The sequence below is a fragment of the Epinephelus moara genome, chromosome 16 (assembly GCF_006386435.1).
Source record: "Epinephelus moara isolate mb chromosome 16, YSFRI_EMoa_1.0, whole genome shotgun sequence".
Taxonomy (NCBI): Eukaryota; Metazoa; Chordata; class Actinopteri; order Perciformes; family Serranidae; genus Epinephelus; species Epinephelus moara.
Genome location: NC_065521.1, coordinates 35,201,732 through 35,220,768, shown reverse-complemented (window position 1 = coordinate 35,220,768; position 19,037 = coordinate 35,201,732). Strand labels below are relative to the sequence as shown.

At 39.5% G+C, this 19,037-nt stretch overlaps 1 protein-coding gene across 2 annotated transcripts; it reads right to left on the bottom strand.

Annotated features, from left to right (window-relative positions):
* Positions 1–207: 207 nt before the first annotated feature.
* LOC126402908 (forkhead box protein P1-B-like) lies at positions 208–18,558 on the bottom strand. 2 transcript variants are annotated; one of them, XM_050065246.1, is made up of 16 exons: positions 18,453–18,558; positions 15,463–15,603; positions 9,902–10,039; positions 9,711–9,800; positions 8,407–8,527; positions 6,790–6,895; positions 6,551–6,658; positions 6,167–6,254; positions 5,742–5,819; positions 5,427–5,628; positions 5,106–5,182; positions 4,181–4,282; positions 3,915–4,042; positions 1,508–1,562; positions 1,138–1,304; positions 208–1,031 (listed from the first exon to the last, which is right to left on the bottom strand). In XM_050065246.1, the coding sequence occupies exons 2-16, from the start codon at positions 15,586–15,588 to the stop codon at positions 869–871; spliced, it is 1,749 nt and encodes a 582-aa protein (XP_049921203.1). In that variant the 5' UTR covers positions 15,589–15,603; positions 18,453–18,558; the 3' UTR covers positions 208–868. The 2 variants fall into 2 exon arrangements, with proteins under 2 accessions (XP_049921203.1, XP_049921204.1); XM_050065247.1 differs by having other exon boundaries at positions 5,433–5,628.
* Positions 18,559–19,037: the final 479 nt, after the last annotated feature.

Below are 19,037 nucleotides of genomic sequence, written 5' to 3'. Positions count from 1 at the left end.
ACAAGAATGAGACAGACAAGGTCACAGTGACCTTTGACCTATATCCCTCAGATAGGGTTGCAATGTCAAGAAATTTTCACGGTACAATAACTGTCTCAGATAATATCATGGTTTCACAGTATCACAGTATTACAGAAATAATACTCAGACTACAGCTATCGCTGGCGCAGAGGCATAACTAGATGAAAGACACAAACAATATGCACATTTTTCATGAGGGATTTATTATCCATAGAGATGCATTGGTTTACAATAATGGTAAATCTATATCATCTACTATTACAAGCTCAATTAGAGCTGTTTTAGCAATGTTTGTGGAAGGGGTGGAAAAGACCAACAAGTATAAAGAAGCTACGTATTCTTTTCATCAATTGATTATACCTTAAATACAAATATATCAGATCATGTTGGCAGTGAACATTTTCATCTTTAAAGCAACTTTTTTTTTTTACTTCCTCTACAAATCTTAATATATTATGACTACTAAAATAAAATCAGGTAGTGTGGCCCCAGAGTAGCATAAAGTAGCTATACAGAGGGGGGAAACATTTCATTGTGAAGTGCTAACTATCAGTGTTCCCTTTCCTTTGGCTTCTCTGCTCATCGTGGTCCTTTTTGTGTACACATGTATAAAATAAAGACAAAAATCATGAACAGACAGATGTGATCTCACTGTACTGTACAGAAAGAATTCAATGCTAGATTAAAAACAAAAACGTAAGAAAATGCTGATAAAAATTTCCCCAAGGAGAGTGTTTGGTTACGTAGATGAAGCAGTTGTGTTTTTTTTTTTTTGGAAACTTTTGGATACAAAGTCACGCGGGCTGTGAGTGAGGTGGCCTTGCAGTGGAGAGTTTGGACCTCATAGTCAGAGAGAAGGCACGCGATCGAAATGAAGATTGGGCCTCTCCGGGCTGCCGTTGTCTTCATCGTGGTTCATCTCTGGGCTGTGGCCGTGCTCGTCTGTGCTCTCTGGGGACTCGTAGGGATAACCTTCACATATCTCCTCATCCTCCTGCTCCTCTTTGATGCTGGTTTGATAAACAGAAAATAATGATGTCATTGAAAGTTGTGATCTTATAACCACATTAACTCACAGCAGTCAATGCACTCAAGAGGTCTGAGGCTGAAACTTACAAAGCTTGTGGAGGGGACTGTGTTGCACTGCTGTCACTTTGGTATCCAGATCCATTAGCAAGGGCTCCGTTCATCTGCTCTTGGAGAACATGAGGCAGGGAGTGAAATGGGATGCTGCCCATCGAGGCTGGGTTGAAGAGAGAGCTGCTGCCGTCCAGACCACCACTCTGAAAAATGTAACAGGCTCGGCTTTAATATTCATAATACTGCATCAACAATTCTCAGACTACTGTTACCTATAATATGGGGACAAAAGGCAGTATGACACCACTTTTCAGCTTTGTTTGTACACTACAGTGGTCTCATGTTTTATACATCATCTTAATTTATAATACACTACAAATAGCTCAAAATCTCAGACGTCTCTTACCTGAGAAACTGAACCAGCCGAGCTCTGATGGTTCTGTGAGTTCTTCAGCAGAGATCTGTTAGTAAAGAGATGCAACATAAAGTTACATTTTATTTAGTAACAATACCCAGAAAAACAGATATCAGCATCATAGAGGGACTGACATTATACTAAGAACTAGAGCTGCACTATGAGTAGGGTGACCAGAAGTCCTGAAAAATTTGAGGCAGTCCCAAAATCCAAGCAGTTGTCCTGAATCCCGAATCCTGCCCTAATTGTCCTGAAAATTACACTAGAGCGGAGTCTGGAGTAGTTATTGCCCGATAAAACATTAAAAACTGATCATGGTGGTTGAGTCGTCCTGCAGCTCCCGCCGGCTGCACATTGGCTGCAGCGGTTCCTACATGAATTATGGGTGTTGTAGTTTTTAAATTGTGTACAGCAGTGGCGATGAAGTAGATGAAGAGAGCGCAAGTTGCAGCCGCGAGGACAGGGAAAGCGCAGGTAGCCACAAGAAAGAATGATGTGCACGTTGCAGTGCAGCCTCTTGTTCTAACTGTTGCAAACTATTCTACAAACTGATACGGCTGTAACGAATGTACCAGGCGTCTTTTATTTTGTTAGCTTTTATTTTTTTATTGAGTTTAAAGGACAGGTGCACTTACATTGGTCACTTCCATAAAATAAAACGAGAAACTGGAAAAGAGGAAAAGATTGAAAAAATTGTTAAAATTAAACTGATCACAGATGTATTGTCTCTCTGTGTTTTTATATCTATTGTTGCTGTAATTTGCAGCTATGCATTTAAAGAAGCTGACATGTCATGACAGTCAAGCACCCCCCCTCCCCTTTGACATGCAGCAAAGGGCAGCAGGCTGGAATTGAACCCATGGCCACTGCGGCTAGGACATTGCCTTCATATATGGGACATAGGGGACACATATATGTGGTGCCCTCAAGTGCAATTTTCTACTGATACTCTACTAACTTGAAAACTACCTGAGTGCAATATCGCAGTGTTTATTGCACAAATGACATCACAATGACGATTAAAAAATATATATATATGTTGTGTAAAAACAACATTTAATGTACTTGCAATTCACCCTTCCCTGAACAGTGATTGTCCAATAACAGAATCATAGCTTAGCAACCATAACCAGACATGTTGGGCGTGTCAAGCTTGGGATTTCTTCACACGTTGAAGAACTGTATATCTGGGTCTGATAACTACTCAGTATACATAGTGATACTCAGGATCTGGCGAATTTGGAGGGTGCTGGCACTGTTTGGTTTTAGTAAAAGTAAAAGTGTGAGATATGGATTACACAGTGTGTTTATCTTCTCTAAGATAAGCTGCAAACATTACCATGCCCGGCTTACAGTGACGCAACCACAGCCACACAGGTAGGCCTTTTTGTTGTAACCTTAACGATTACACAGAATGAAAATACATGATGCACATATATCTAACCTTTGTCCTGCTTGTGCATGTAAGCTAAGCAGACAAACAGGATTTGTTGGCGTATAAAATGAGAATGATCTTACATTTGTACTTATCATAATACAACCACTGTACAAGAACACTGTTTTCATTTCTACATGGTGTCTACAGATTATCAGACTCTTAAATATGTTGCTTTGTAAGATTTTTCCAACATACTTTTTAAGAAAATTTAAGACACATTTTTGGAAACCACTTTTTTTTATTTAAGCATTGCAGGTATGTATAAAGGTAAGTTGTTTATATGTAGCCCCAGGTCAGGGACACTGCCAGTGACAGTTGTCATATCAGCTGAAAAAATCATTACTCATTGGCAGAAACAAAAAAACCTGCTTTTGTCTACCTCCGGCTGACATCAGGGACCTATTGTTTCAAACATGTCTGAGAATTTCAAGAGGTAAACCTGCCACTGTTATTATAAACTGTGCAGTGCTAAAATGGGAAACTTGACTGGCATGGCAACAGAAACTAAAGGGGGGCGAGGCTTAGCCGGATATCCTCCAACTGCTGGCACTATGAGCATCTGCCAACATACACACACTGTTCTTCCAGGTCTGTTTGTTTAATAAAATCCACATAGTTAAGAGTTAAGAGTTTGAGTCACCGTGGCAAGACATGACAAGCAAAATGAAAAGATCACGTGGCATTTTTGACCAGCTGCTGACGGCAGCGTTTCAGAGTGATTGCGGTTGTGTGAAATTTCACTTTGTTCGCTGAGGCGTCCATGTGCTTGTGCAAACCTGTCGAAACTGTTTATATGTAGCACACTTAGACTTTGCCTTTGAAACTCCTTAGAAAGCTTGCTTACACTAAATATTGTGTGTACTTATTAGGTGGAGCGAGAAGGTTGAAAACGCCAGGCTTATCTGGCTTCTAGTTATACCTGACAACACACAGGGTTCTGGCTTCATGTGCAACACTTACCCGTTACCAGCCGTCTTCTGGGGCCTTCTCCTGTGGAACTCAATCTCGTCTACTGTCCACACAGCTCCCTTCACATTTTCCAAACGTACAAAGCATTTATGGAGGCTGAGATTATGTCTGACGGCATTCTGGAGGATTAAAGACGAAAAAAAAAAACTGAAATATTGAACTTGAATGTATTACATTAAAAACTAAATGTTTCCATAGACTTTTCCTGTTTTATATATTAATATTCAAAGACATTTAATATGTAATAGAGTTCATACCTTCCAAGTAGCTGCATTGCGCCTGAAATATGCAAAGTTTCTTGTGAACCAGTTGTAGATTTCATTTAATGTCAGCTGATTGCGAGGTGATTCAAATATAGCCTGAAAAAGATGAAGAGCATGTAAGATACACTGGAAATGAAACAATGAAGAATGTGAATCTGGTTCATTTTGGTTTGCAAATCTAATATTGTCATGCAAAAATATGAATTCCCTTTTATTTTAAAGTGTTTTCTAAGGGTGCTCCGACTGATTTGCCACTGATCATTATATGCAGATAATTCTTAATAGTGAGATTGGTGGTCTCTATAAAAGCTGGTCAGAAGAGCCAATTAAATCACACAAAATAATGACAGAACGTCTGCAAACACAACTGTTGGTTATACACTGTAATGTGTGTGTGTCTGTTGGTGTCGCAGGTGTCAGGTATATGTGGGGGGATGCTTTTTTACCTTGTTTTAAAAAATAAATTAGCACTTGTTGCCTCAGTAAAACATATTGTTCTAACTAGGTGTGTTGTGCACATTTAGCTTTTATTTTATTTTATTTCATGAACTTTTATTGATTTTATTCCACAGGAAAACTATATATGTGTTAAGCACTAATGCTGTTAAGGCTGCTATGGTTTATATTGTGTCTCTAAGAGAGAGAATGGAATATGTTGTGCATGATGTCTGCTTATAAATAAACAGTTAGCAATTCATGATACTTTATCTCTTCAATTTAATATTTAATATATAACGTTGTGAAGAGTAGTCATATAAATAAATAATGCCATGGGGTTAATAGAAGGCTTCAGAAAGGTCCTGTGATCAGTACTGGCTGATACTGTTTCCAGCAATTGGTGGTAGCCCCCTAACATCCTGATCGGAGCACCCTAGTTTTTAAATATTTCTGTGACTGTGTGAAATGAGGCAAACGTTACCTGTCTTATGAGAGACGCATATGTAAATGGAGGTCTGACTTCTGTGCTCAGGTAGAACTCCTTATTATCAACTATATCTGTGGAAAGACATTAACAAGCAAGATGTAAGCATATGCAGAATAAATGGGAAAGGAAGAAGGAACAATTATGAAAAAACAAAGTAATATACACTACATAAGGAAATACAAATAACTGTTCATAAAAAACAAAGCCCTTCTTTATATTCCTATAAAATGATCTTTATGTGTGTCTTAGCAGAAGCAGCTTTCAGACCGAAATCAACACAAAAGACATTAATAAGGCTCTAAATCATGACCTCACCGTTACCTTGGCTCACAGAGCGGCTGTACCGCCTCCGTACAGGGGTTCCAGTGAACATGCTATTGGGAGTGAGGACTGAAGGGGATTCAGAGAGCGGCGTCAAGGGTGTGGATGGTGCTGTGGCACTCTGAGACAGACTCATAGGAGGAGGGCCTTTGGGCAATGTTGCCTGGGAGAAGGACACATTAGACACCAGATTCACCTGAAAAAAAAAACAAAGCAGTTGAGTCAGGAAAAACGTCAGTGCAACGACAAGCAAAACAATATTTATTTTAATTGAAGGAAACAAAGCAGGTCATAGCAAGTACTACTTACAGGCTGTGCTGCGGGTTTGGGTTCAGAGGACTTCAGATGAGCCATCATAGCTTGCAGTCGCTCTTTGTCCTTTTTCAACTGTGTTAGATGAGAAGACCGAAATAGAGATTGAAAGTTTGTGAATTCACAGCTCTTCTTAAAGACCAAATGATATTCAGTGTCTGCTCCTGGCATCCTGAGAAGTGCAATTATCTCGAGACATCACCTCTGTTTCCAGGCCTGATGTGAAAAAAAGCCACTGCTGCTAACATTTGTCATGCATTTACTGAGTTTTATAGAAGGCTTTCAATAGTTTAAAACAGACTGGATACCTCCCTATCAAGCAATGGTTAAGATATATTTGTTAAGTCAAACTGCTGTTAATAAATCATAAATGGTTGGTTTTAAAAAAGAAATATAAAAGGTTTAGTTAAAAGACTATGTACCTGCAGCTCCAACTGCTGAACCACTTGCATCTGCACACGACACTGCGCTGTGCTCTTGTCATCCAGTATGTGTTCACTGTTCAAATGTCTGCAGACAAACAAATTCAAAGTCATGGTATGCTTGAGGGAAACCATGGGCTGTACAGGCTGAGAGCCAAATATGCAAAATAATTAGACCTCAAGGACAATTTCATTTCAACTTAAAAAACATAATGTATGAGATGCTGAGAGTGGACATTTATAGCTCCTGTGTTTATTTATAAAATACAGAACATACATTAATTTATTTCCCATATATTTGCTTTATCTGATATGTACTACATCATGAGAGACGTGAATAAACATTACGCCAGCTTTAGAGGTATGCACAGTTTCCACACTCACTTGAGAAATGCCTGAAAGTCTCCAAAGACAGTCTCGCAGCCAGGCCATTTACACATGCCGTTCCCATACAGTGCGTGGCTGTTCTGTGTGTTTTCATCCTGTGACCCACTGCAGCAAGTACAAAAGTCCAACATTAATGGTACATCTCAGAGTCAACATATAAGTACAGCTCAAACATGATAAAAACAGGACATAAAGAAAATGAAGCTCTGACAGGACAGTAAACATTACTAACGCACCTTTCTTTCCTCTTCAGAAGAGCGTGATGGCCGTTGGTGGTGGATTGTTGACTGGAAGACTCTCTGGTGTCTCCACCGGTGGACAGGATGCTACCATTCTCACAGCCTGAAATTGCATATATACACACTGTAAATAAACTGTATTACAATACACTAACAATTACCCAAATAAGCTTAAGATCATGAGGTCAAAATCTGAGTACACACTTAACTTACAGTTAAGGACGCATTCACACTGGCGCTATTTGGTCCGCTTTAAACGAACCCTGGTCTGCTTCTACAGATAGTTTGGTTCGTTTGGAGTGGTGTGAAAGCTCTGGTGCAGACCAAACGAGCGAACCCTGGTCCGCTTGAAAACTGGGGGTCTCGGTTCACTTGCAAGTGAACCCTGGTGCGGTTTGCTTACAGTGGGAAATGCAAACGGACTATCCAGCGAACCAAAGAGAGGAAGTGACCTAGAGCGCAGTGCATTTTGGCAGCGAACCAAAGAGAGGAAGTGACCTAGAGCGCAGTGCATTTTGGTGTTAGGTGGTGACCAAGCCAGCTGAAGGGGATGGATTTCCCTTTTTGGTCCTGGCCAATCGAGGAGCGAGGTTTTCTTCTTCCTCATACTTTTTTTCTTCCTGGTCAGTGGTCGTTTTGGGCAATACCGCCCCCAAACGAGCAGCTGTTGTAACTGCAGGTGGTTTGGTCCGCTTTAAAAGTGCAGTGTGAAAGTGAACCAAACCAAATGAAGGTGTGACATTGTTCGGCATTCCACGCCCAATCGAATCGAGTCCCCCGGACTATCCTGGTGTGGATGCGCCCTAATTGTGCTTTCACACCTGACCTATTTGGTTCGGTTCAAACAAACTCAGGTGCATTTGCCCGGTTATTATGGTTCGTTTGGGCTGATGTAAAAGGCAGGTCTGGGGTGGACCCCAGTGGGTTGTGTTGTGAAAGCAAACAAGTCAACCACATGATTTTATGATAGCAGATATTTGATTTTAGTTTAAATCTTAAAGCTACACTACTAATAAATTCATCTGCTGGTTGTAAAAAACTGTTCAGGAATTAATCTTGTAATTTATCTGTGTAAGGCCATGTGAGTTGGTAACCAGGGCAACACCAATGCACATCAGTGCAGGCATTTCCCCTGATTAATAGGACACGAGCTGTTAAACCTGCTGTGCTTGTGTCTGACTCCATGAACATGTACAAGTTCATTAAGGCCGTTAAAAAGTGTGTGACAGCGACTCCAAAGTAATAATAAGTCTAATAATGATAATGCTTACAAACAGTTATTTCTTTGTGAGCTCTTCGTGACACCAAAGAACATAACTTTATACATCAGAAACTTTAAAGTGCTGCGTAAACTTCTGCCTGTCACCAGAATCTGATTTCCCAACATTGGTTCTGATGATGCAGGATGACAACTGTCAAAACTGAGCTGAACTTCATGTTTACTCCTCTATGTCATTGGTAAAAAATCACAGTGAACACGAGCCTTGCCTCAGGGTTAACTTCAAACTGACACGACTGTCAAGCACAGTACACCATCTACTGTACCTGAAAGTGTTTTATGCAAATGTTTAAGTCCTCAAACAGAAATGCAGTAGGGACGGTAACACAGCATACCTGGGATTGCGATGGGGCTGGTGGGGAGCACAGACAGCAGGCCTTGTCTCTGCAGGTTGAGGAGATGTTGCTGCTGCACCTGAAGGAGCTGCTGCTGGATGGCAATCTGCTGGGCTGTCAGCTGAGACAGAGAGATGACACGACACTCATCAGTAAATGCCTTCCTCATACTTGATACTGAGTACAGCGTGTTCTGGGACCACACAGGATTTATTTTGTAGGGCTGAAACAATGACACACACAAAGCTCAGCGTAAAGTCACGTGCTGTCAATCTCGTTGCTTATAAAGGTAATGAAATCAGCTAACGTCATTAGCTTTTTAAAGACAGACAGACAACACACCCTTTTGAAGCTGGCATATTCGGGCAGATTTAATGGTGACACACATATGGAGACTTGCACTGATAATGACTTTATGATGATCATTTTACACCTAATTTTTAGAATTACGATTTTTGTGTAGTTATTTTATTAACTCATTATTGTATATCACCGAAATGCTTGACTTTATGATCAAGGAATACATCGCTGCTTGTTTTTTTAAGCGTGTCCTTGAGTGCTTTGAGAGGCATCTATAAATAAAATGAACCATCATCAAACATTTGAAGCATAAACAAACACTGCTGATTTTGATTGTGTCGAACAGACCCACTGGAAGCGGTGCTCTCTTTTGTTTTCGTCTAATTGGATAAAAACTATGTAGAGCACATTTCTGCTTAAAGCACATCAAATTATTTTCCTTCTCTGCAACACCTGCTGCCTCGCGCAGTCCGCCAAGTGCCTGCTATGTGTTATGAGTTTCCGTTAACTGATGAGGTCAGGCTGTCGCACAAATGCATGCACACAAGCTGATGTGCGAGTTAGCAGTAAATCTGGCTTTTTTCCCTACACATGACACACACACATTTGCTGTATTCAAGTCTATAGAACTCCAACTATGGGTAACTGCCTTTAAATTAATTAGATGTTAACAGCTTCACCATTAAGAGCTATTTTTTGGAATACACACTATATTAAGCCACAGACTTCTTGCTCCTTGTTGTCAATCAGACAATTTGAAAGTGATATTTCAGGCTGTGCCGTATGAGTAACTGTCTGGTTATAATAATTACTGTAATTTTAGTGTTAAGTATGCCATCATTTAACCTTTAGCACAACTGAAGTGAATCAGGCTTGCCCCTAATTAAGGAATAAATTACCCTTGTTGCATGATAAATATTGCCACAATGACAAAATAATCCTGATAATACTGATACTAAAACTAACACTGATATAAAAATAATGCTATAATGAATAAAAGTTACCTCTTGACTGACAATCCCAGCGTTCTTCTGTTGCAGCAACTGGATATTTAGCTGCTCTTGCTGATTCTTGAAGACCTCTTGAATTTGTTGCTGCAGAAAAGTTGATGACATTTGAGTTACGAGAATTCAAGCCATTGTGTTCTATGTGGGCTATGACACTATGACAAACAACCTTTCTAAGCATACATTACCTGGTGTAACATGAGTGCTTTCTGCTGCTGGAGCAGCGCTTGAAGCTGCTGAGGACTGAGGACCTGCTGCTGTGATGTCTGTTGCAACTGCTGTGGGGCCTCTGCTGGTGGGGTCATCATCGACAATGACACTGGAACCTGCATCATTGAAGAACATAACATAACAGAGTGGTAGATTAAAATCCACACAATGTAAGATTAACACTTTGAATGAGCAGTTTAGAAGGGAAATTAAATAGACACAAACATATTCAACATGGGTAGGCTGTTCTGGGTGTCTGTAAGGCTGTAACGGTTCTTGTAATCAGGCCAACCTGTTAGGGTAGGGGGATCACAGTCTGCTGCACACTGTAAGTAGCCTGGCGCACGTAACATCGGACTTAAGTTTACCAACGCGATTTCCAGACAGAAACTATTAGCTGTACGTTGTTAGCACCAGGTGCTGAGGTGAGTCAGTCAGCAAACAGCACCAGAGAGAGTTGTGCATAAGACGAGGACTGTGTGACGATGTTACACCACCGATGACGGGGATGTGAAACACAAACATGCTAATGCACATTTGACAGTATCACCTAGATGTTTCAATCACTGGGACAAGGAAAAAACAACTCTTTCATTTTCAAAGTATAAAAGATCCTTTTCAGTTTTGTAGCCTGTTGTGACCTGTTGCATTTTGGGAAAGTGTTTGTTCATCGTTTACACAGTGTAATACAGAAATGTTTTAAATGTTCCTTATTCTTATAATGAAAATAGTTTACCTGCAAGTGGGCCCGCAAGAGGGCTGTGTCCATTGTTAAGACTTGCACTACTGTCTGTTCAAGTAACAAACAGAAATATATCCTTATGCATTGTTTTCCCACTGTACTGAATGCACACCGAAAAGTGACACCTAAGCCAGGTATGAACCCAACGGAGGCTTCTTTATATCATTACACCCCTTACGTGCGTGCAAGCTACTTCCATTTAATCTATTTGGCATGCAATCTAGTGCACACACTACACGTTTACATGTAAACAATAAACCCAGCCTCTAATCAGGGTAAAGGATTATCAAACAGGAAACACAGATACCTTTATACTGGAGTAACCTGATTTCTCGGTCACGTATATATATACGTTAAACAGAGTTTCTTACAGGGACTTTAACAAGAACGCATGCAGGACAGACTTCAGAAAGGAAAAGTTTCACTGTGACAGCAGTGTGGCGGGATAAAAAACAAACACTTGTAGTGGAGCATCTTTGTATCCAAAATAATAAAATCCAAAGTTCAACTCAAACTAAAACAAAGCAGTCTAAGTCTACACTGCTGAACAGTAGGTTATTTGTAAAATTTAAACTCATAAACACACACAGGAAAAAAAAAAAAAAAAAAAAAAGTCATGTGCTCTGTCATTAGTCTGTTCTCTCACTCAACAGCACTGTCAAGAGCTCTGATGTCAAAGGATAAAACTCTTCCTCTTCAGGATGCAGCAACAAATATTTTACCCTGAATATGCGCCAGCCTCAGTTAATATGGTGGTACTAAAGGCAGGGGATGAAGGTTGTTTACTTAGATTACACAGTAAACACCCTTTATGAACATAAAACAAGAATGAAAATAGCAAATGGAAGAACAAATGCAGCGTTTGTTGCGCAAAAATTTGCAGTAATCTGGTTATATCAGTGCGTGCCAATGTGTTATCCGATTTCCTCTCATTTTTCCTTGTAATTGCATTGATGTACATGTAATGAGTGTACTATAGACTACAGCACATATACATGTAATGTCAAACTGCCAAACCTAGTCCTGCATAGGGCTGCAGCTAAAGCGATTATTTTCATTATCGATTAATCAGATAATTATTTTCTCGACTATCTGATTCCTCTACATTATCAAAAAACAGTAAAAAAAAAAAAATGCCTGTTATTATTTCCCACAACCCAAGGTGGAATCTTCAGATGTCACAAATCCAAAGATGAAAAAAAGAAAACATCAAATCCTCAAATTTAAAAAGCTTCTGGGTTGAAAAAAATGCAAAAACAATTATTCAACTACCAAAAAAAATGCCACTTAATTTTCTGTTGGTCAATGAATAGACTAATTCCTGCAACTTTGCCTCCTGCTAAAAGTCAAAAGATGACTTATAGTTACTCCCAGTACTCCTTATTTATAATTCTCAGTTCATTGGTCAGTCTTGCAGGGCTGAACTTAGCTCTACTGCCACTGCAGCTAAAAATGAACCAAACAAAAACAACAACAACAACACTGGATGTCTTGGGGGAATTAAAACTCCATCAAAACAACAACAACCAGCACCACAAAAACAACAACAACATCCTCTGCGAGGCATGCAGCAATTACCACACCATCCCCCTCACTGTCAAGCCTCACAGCTCAAGGGATGTTTACAGTAAACATAAACAGAGTAATCAAAATTGCACAGACATATAAATAATGAATAAGAAAGCACACAGAGCCTGTTTATGAAAACAGAACTTGAGATTCGTATTTTAATTAAGGTCTGAACCACAAACAAACATTTCTCTCCAAGGCAGAGTCTGTTTTGAATCGGGTAAACAAACTGACAGTGAATTTCACACAGGCTTTGGGCTAACAATAACAGATGACTGCCTCCTACTTTGTCCTTTCTTATGAAATTCAATGCTCCAGAGGTGGCCACCAAAGCAACGAAAACAGGTCTATCCCACAAACAGAGCCAGTTGGCCCCTCTATTTTTCTGTGGACACCATCAACACAACAACAGCCTTTGCCTAATCCCTGTTGCCATGGTAGCCAGCAAGTCCAAACATCTTCTGTTGTTGTTATTGTTGAAAGTCATACCAGTGAGCAACTGAGTGTAAACACGGATCTGTTCCCGCAAGACTGGTCTTGTGAACTCTGAGATGACTGACAGCAAATAGGAACGCTGAAAACTCGCTGAAAAACAAACACAATCTGCCTTCTTTTATGAGATTTAATATTTACTAATATATTAATGGGTGTGGCCCGAGAAAGGGTGACATTTACAAAAACACACATACTGGTGATAACTCCACTGAAGCCTGAATAGGAGAAGAACTAAAAACATAATATTACACATTATAACAACCACAGAAATGTGACATCATTTTCACAGACAGACACATTTTAACTAAGAAAACATGATTAAAAATACCCTGCTATTATAACCTCATAAAAAAAACACAGAGCGAGTTGGACAAACCTGATAGTCTCCATTGAAAACTCTGCCTTGCTGCTGAAAAAACAAATGCTGCTCAGCAGTAACGCTCTGCCTGACAATCTAACAGAGCTTCGCTAACCTACATGATGTGAGCATAAACAAAACTATAACACTGATCCCTCCGCCCAGCAGGAGCTCGGCTCTCCCTCCCCTTCTCAACCTCGGCACAACCTCCCCCCATCCCTGTGCTCCCCTTCAGCAAAAATATAAAACACTGCAGTTTGAAGAAACTGAGACATTCAAAGTGAGATGTTCTGGGACACCTTTAAATGTGAAATAACAAAACAAAGTACCCCGCATTCTCATACAACAGTATGCTGTCTGCCCTGTGTGTAAAAATACTGACAAGAAATAATACAATGTTGGGTTACCAGAGCAGCTGTACATAAATTAAATTTAAATGTAGCTTAACAAACTGTGATTCACACTAGGGTTGGCTGATGTGATGATATAGTATAGTGTGCAATATTGTTTCTACTGCAGAGGGATTCTAACATGATTCTTGCATGATCTCATAATTCTCGTGAATCCAGCTGCCTTGCAAGGTAACGTGTTTTGGTCAGACAAGGAAGAGGAAAGCGGGGTTGTAAATCCAGAAACCTGTCACACTTGAAATCACTGTTCTCAGGCATCTTTTTGTTTTTGACTCAAGTGTGGTGTCATGTGAAGCAGCTGCTTTTTTGTTGTATATAATTTCAAAATGAAAGAAGAATCAAATGTGATATTGGGACAAAACGGCTATTCTTAACCCTTTATTGATTGAATTTACAGAACAGTTACGATGTCGTCATATATGCTGTTACTGTGATATAAAATTACATTTACAGTAATACAAAATTTTTGCCATACTCCCTACCCCTAATTCACACTTTAGTGAAGTAAAAGCAGCTCCATAAGTTGCAACACATATTTTTAACGTTGAGCACAAACATCTACAGCTGTATAGTGTTGTAACAAAGTAAAAGAACTCCACTCCCGCAAAAAAAGCTTTTTTGGACACAACATCATTTGCCTCGGGGCTGCGGCCAACTATTCATTATGTATGAATCAGCCAATCATTTGATTAATAGACTGCTCTATAAAAAGTCCGACATGATTTCCTACAGCGTCTTAAAATTGCTTGTTTTGTCCACCAACAGTCAAAAAACCCAAGACATGCAGTTTACTCTCACATAGAGCAAAGAAAAGCAGTAAATCCTCACAAATTAGAAGCTGGTTGTCTCGAATGACTCACACCGTCTAAGTTTTAAAATCAAGATCTTGACTACGCACACCTGTAATCCTTGTTTTCAATGACATCACACATTTGTTAGAATCTTGACTGTTTTGAGCAAATGTTTCTGATAATAATATCAGCAATATGCGGTAATAATGTCATAGATCCTACTACATTGAGAGCAGTGACACCCCAAAAACAGATATGTTTGCAAGTAAGATATGTTTGATTAATCAGCAGGTTGTGTTCTCAATCTAACAATCATTCATCTTGTCAATAATATGTGAGAGAATAGTTAAAAAAGCCAATCACAAAGTCCTACATGGCTTCTTCAAATGACTTGTATTTACTTGTATAAGTGCAGATATCGTGTTTATTATCATGTAAGACATAAAAGAGCAGCAAATGTTCACATTTGTAAAGCTAAAGCTAGAAAATGTTTGCCATTTGGGCTCCATAGAGGACTCAATCAACTAACAACATTCAAAGTAGCTGTAGCTTAAAGAGACAGTTCACACCAAATTCAAAAATTCATATTTTGCCTGTAGAGCTAATTATCATGCTAGATTGCTTTGGTGTGAGTTGCCAAGTGTTGGCGATATCTCTGCCGTAGAGATGTCTGCCTTCTCTCCAATATAATGGAACTAGATGGCACTCAGCTTGTGGTGTGCAAAGCGCCAAAAAAATATACATTTGACAAGCTCAGCAGAAATGACTCTTTCCAGAAATCATGTCCCGGTTACTCAAGATAAACCACAAGCTTTGTTGTGAGCAGTTTCATGTAGGAACTATTTTCCTAGTTCCATTATATTAGAGAGAAGGCAGACATCTCTATGCCCGATATCGGCAACACTCAGTAACTCACACCAAACAATCTAGACTGATAAACAGCACCACAGGTAAGAGGAAAAAAATATGTGTTTGATTTTGGGATGAAATGTCCCTTTAATTTTCTGTTGAACTACTAACAAGCCATTTTAGCTCATACAGAGATATATACAGCATCATCACCGTGTCATATGTTGGTTGAATATGCAAAGACTAAGCACTACACATTACAACATTTGTAAAAACAACAATTCAAACACTAATGCTGATGTGGATGCAGCTGGGGATGACTGACCCTTGGTGCCTCTGGGGGAGGAGTCTGGCCGCTCCTCAGTCGACTCTCATTCTCACTGTTATTCCCGTTCTCTGTCTGACTTGCTGGAATGATGTGGCTTGTTGGTTCTGACCCAGACTCATGCATCTGGACTTCACTGACCTGAGAAAGGAAACACAAATAAATGAAAACAACTGTGTAAAGCTGTGTAATATAATGACAAACAGGGAGCTGACAAACAGACACCAACTTCCTGGATGTGTTTGATTAGCCTTTTACTTCACAAGTTGTTAAGGTTGCATGTGATCGTCTCTGAAATGACCCAATAATGAAGTCATTCACCGTGACAAAGAAACCTGTGTTGAAGATAAAAGGCACTAAAAGTTAAGAACTCCACAGTTATAGCTCTACCCACCAAGACAAACATTCTCCTCTACAAGTGAGAGAGGAACATGCTAGGTCTATTTGTTGAATAACCGAGTGCTGCCATGACTACTGTAAACACAGGGGCCCTGGGTCTGTGTTTATGTGCAAACATATCTTCCTTCTGGAACAATTTACCATTAACCAGGTGGTGCGATAAACGGCTGTGGCAGGTAGTACAATGCACAAGTAGGCTTTTATGTATACAGCTTGGGCGTGTTTGAGTCAGAAGCTAAGCAGCATAAACAAAGGTACATAAAGTGGGCAAACAAATAATGTGAGCAGATGGAAACCTACACAGAGAGCCTCAAATGAAACAGACCACATAGCCTCAAGGGTAGATAGTCATAATCTTAGGGGTTGCTCAACTATTAAATTCACTACTGAAATCAGTCTGTTAATCAGTTAATCAGTTGGGCACCTCTGGAGCCAACATCAACATTCAGGCAGGATTTGATACATGATCTGATTAGACTTCCACTCAGATGTACTTACGACCAAAACTGTACCAGCAGTTTGCTACGCACAAATTTAAGAAGGAAAAACAGCACACAGTGTTTCCTGCATTTGACAATGACTAATAGATGACTACAGAATAGTAAGTTATGTCCAGCTGCAGCAATGCGTCATGACTTACATGGTGAAAAATCAAGGTAATTTCTGCAACATAAACCTGAAACCCATCTAATCAAAACAGGCAGTTGTTGGTGAGGTTTCCACTCTGTTTACTTTTGCTTTCAGGACCAGGATTAGCTCTGAAGACAAAGGGCAGTGTTTCCTGTTGGGTTATTTTTTTTCTTTTTTTTGAAGACGTCAGGGGTGATTTTGGTGGCAAGAACCAGGATGACAACTGGGACCGTTCCACATTAGTTCCAGTATGTATTATTTTAAAAACAGATATTATCTAGATGCTGTTTGATAATTGAACAGTCATGCTGCAGTGCAGCTGTTTTCGGGGTGGACAGTGTGCTAAGTCCATGATGAATTTTTCTTTTATTTAAAGTGTTCTCACCACAGGGGCAACTCTCCAGCAGTGGGGGCCAACACTCTTCAAAGAATGTAAAGGAAATACTGCAAACAGGCCTTTCCTTAAGGACAAGTAAACAATTTACACCCCCTTTCCTTAGATTATAGTTTTCTGTCAACTGCTTTCACACATGAGCTGGTATTATCAAAATGGCTATGGTTATATTATAAAGTCCCCTTGAAAAGAAAGCAAAATAATATACTTTTAAAGCACTGATGCTTCAGTGTGTGTAGACCAGTTGAATATGATCGATACTGACAAATCCACAAGATTCTCCACAGTTTTATCTGAACTGAGGCTGAAAAATATACCGATATGTCAAAGACTATCTTATATTTTGGACATTATATTATCATGAGCATTGTCTCTTCCTGGTTTTAGAGGCTGTATTACAGTAAGGTGATGTCATTTTCTGAACTTACCAGGCTATTTTAGCTGTTCTATCATTTGCCTTTACCCACTTTGTCACTATGTCTCCATTAGTAATGATTTATTACCAAAAGCTTTACTGATTAAATATTGGTGAAAGTACAAACAGTCAACCCTACAATATCACTGTGATGCCGATATCAAGGTATTTGATAAAGAATATCATGATATAGGAAATAACTCAATGTTTTGGCAAGTTAACTTTTGCTATAACTGTAAAAAACCCATTTTTATCAAAGACAAATTATGTCTGATAATCAATTAGCCTACATACATAATTTTACAACAACACATTATATCAGCCTTAAGGACAGACCAGAGACCATAAAAATATCACCACTGTTACACATGTGTTCCCATTATCAAGCCATGGATAGCAAAATATATTAACCTACTGATAACTATAACTTTCCATACAAGAGCCCCTTCATTGATAATCGATATTTTACTTTGAGATGCATTCAAACAGGTAGATTTCAGCCCCCACTGATCATCGATCATTCCCAATTTTGTGTTGATTTAATAACATTAATGATACTATAAAAAGTTATAATCTCTGTTCAATTCGGTCTCAATTGTATGATCACGTTTATAGAAGCAGGGCTCATATTGTCCTACCTATCTCCACAACACCTTTCCATCCGGCAACCAACACATTACACGTTATACGTGTAATCCTGCCTGAACGCTATCTGATCCAACGTTAGCTTTGATGATAAGACAGTGCGGTTTATCATTGTGTTAGCTCGATATGAATGGAGTCGATATCCGTTAACACCAACCTCTGCTATCTGAGCTCTGCGTTACGGACTCGAGCCTTTAACTAGAGATTAATACAGGGGTGAAATGAGGTTTAAAAGTTGGTATGTTAAGCTATATCAACAGCCCAGTGCTGTATATCCGCTGCCTTTAATAACCTCTGTTAGCAACACTGGGAAACTGTTTTCGACCAACCGTGCGCGAGGCGTTTAACAGCACAACAAAAGCTAGCAGCCCGTTCAAACGCTAGCTTGTGAGAAACGTTTCTCGCTCCTCTTCGTTTTGACAGCCGGTAATATCACAATTAACCTGACGTTTAATTCAACGTTTATTCCGCGAGTGTCCGCGCGCTGTTAAATCAACGTTTACTCACCGAATTGAGTAGGGGAGGACAGTCTTTGACTCGGGGTGGTGTCTGGGAAACAGACCTCGCAGCATCGGAGCACTGCCTTCCTTGGAAGCGAGCTAGCCACAAGTTGCTAACAGAGGGCGTGGCTTAGGTAAAAGTAAACATTGGTGACGTCATGCGCGAGACTGGATGGCGCATAGCCAAAGAAGCGCTCGGTTAAAATGTGTTTTTATCTGTTGACAATAACCTATTTAAATCAGCTAACTTTCACAGGCAAACTCTTTTAGCCTGGGAATTACTTAATAAGCACAGTTTCAGTCCCCATGAATACTTTATCTGGAATAATGAGGATATTCTATATAATATAATATAAATCACTGTAGCAATGGACTTTAACAATGTTATAATCAGAGTTTCTTCAGAAGTTTAAGCAACCAGTAACACCAAAAGCACATGCTATTATTTTTCATGCTGTCCCCACATGTTCTCCTCAATTTTTAAGAGAAATGTGGTGTTACTGAAATGAACACTATTAGCTCTACGCATATTTTTATTGGGAATTTTGCTATTCTGAATAAACCGTGTAGTATCAGACACATCAGAATTTCT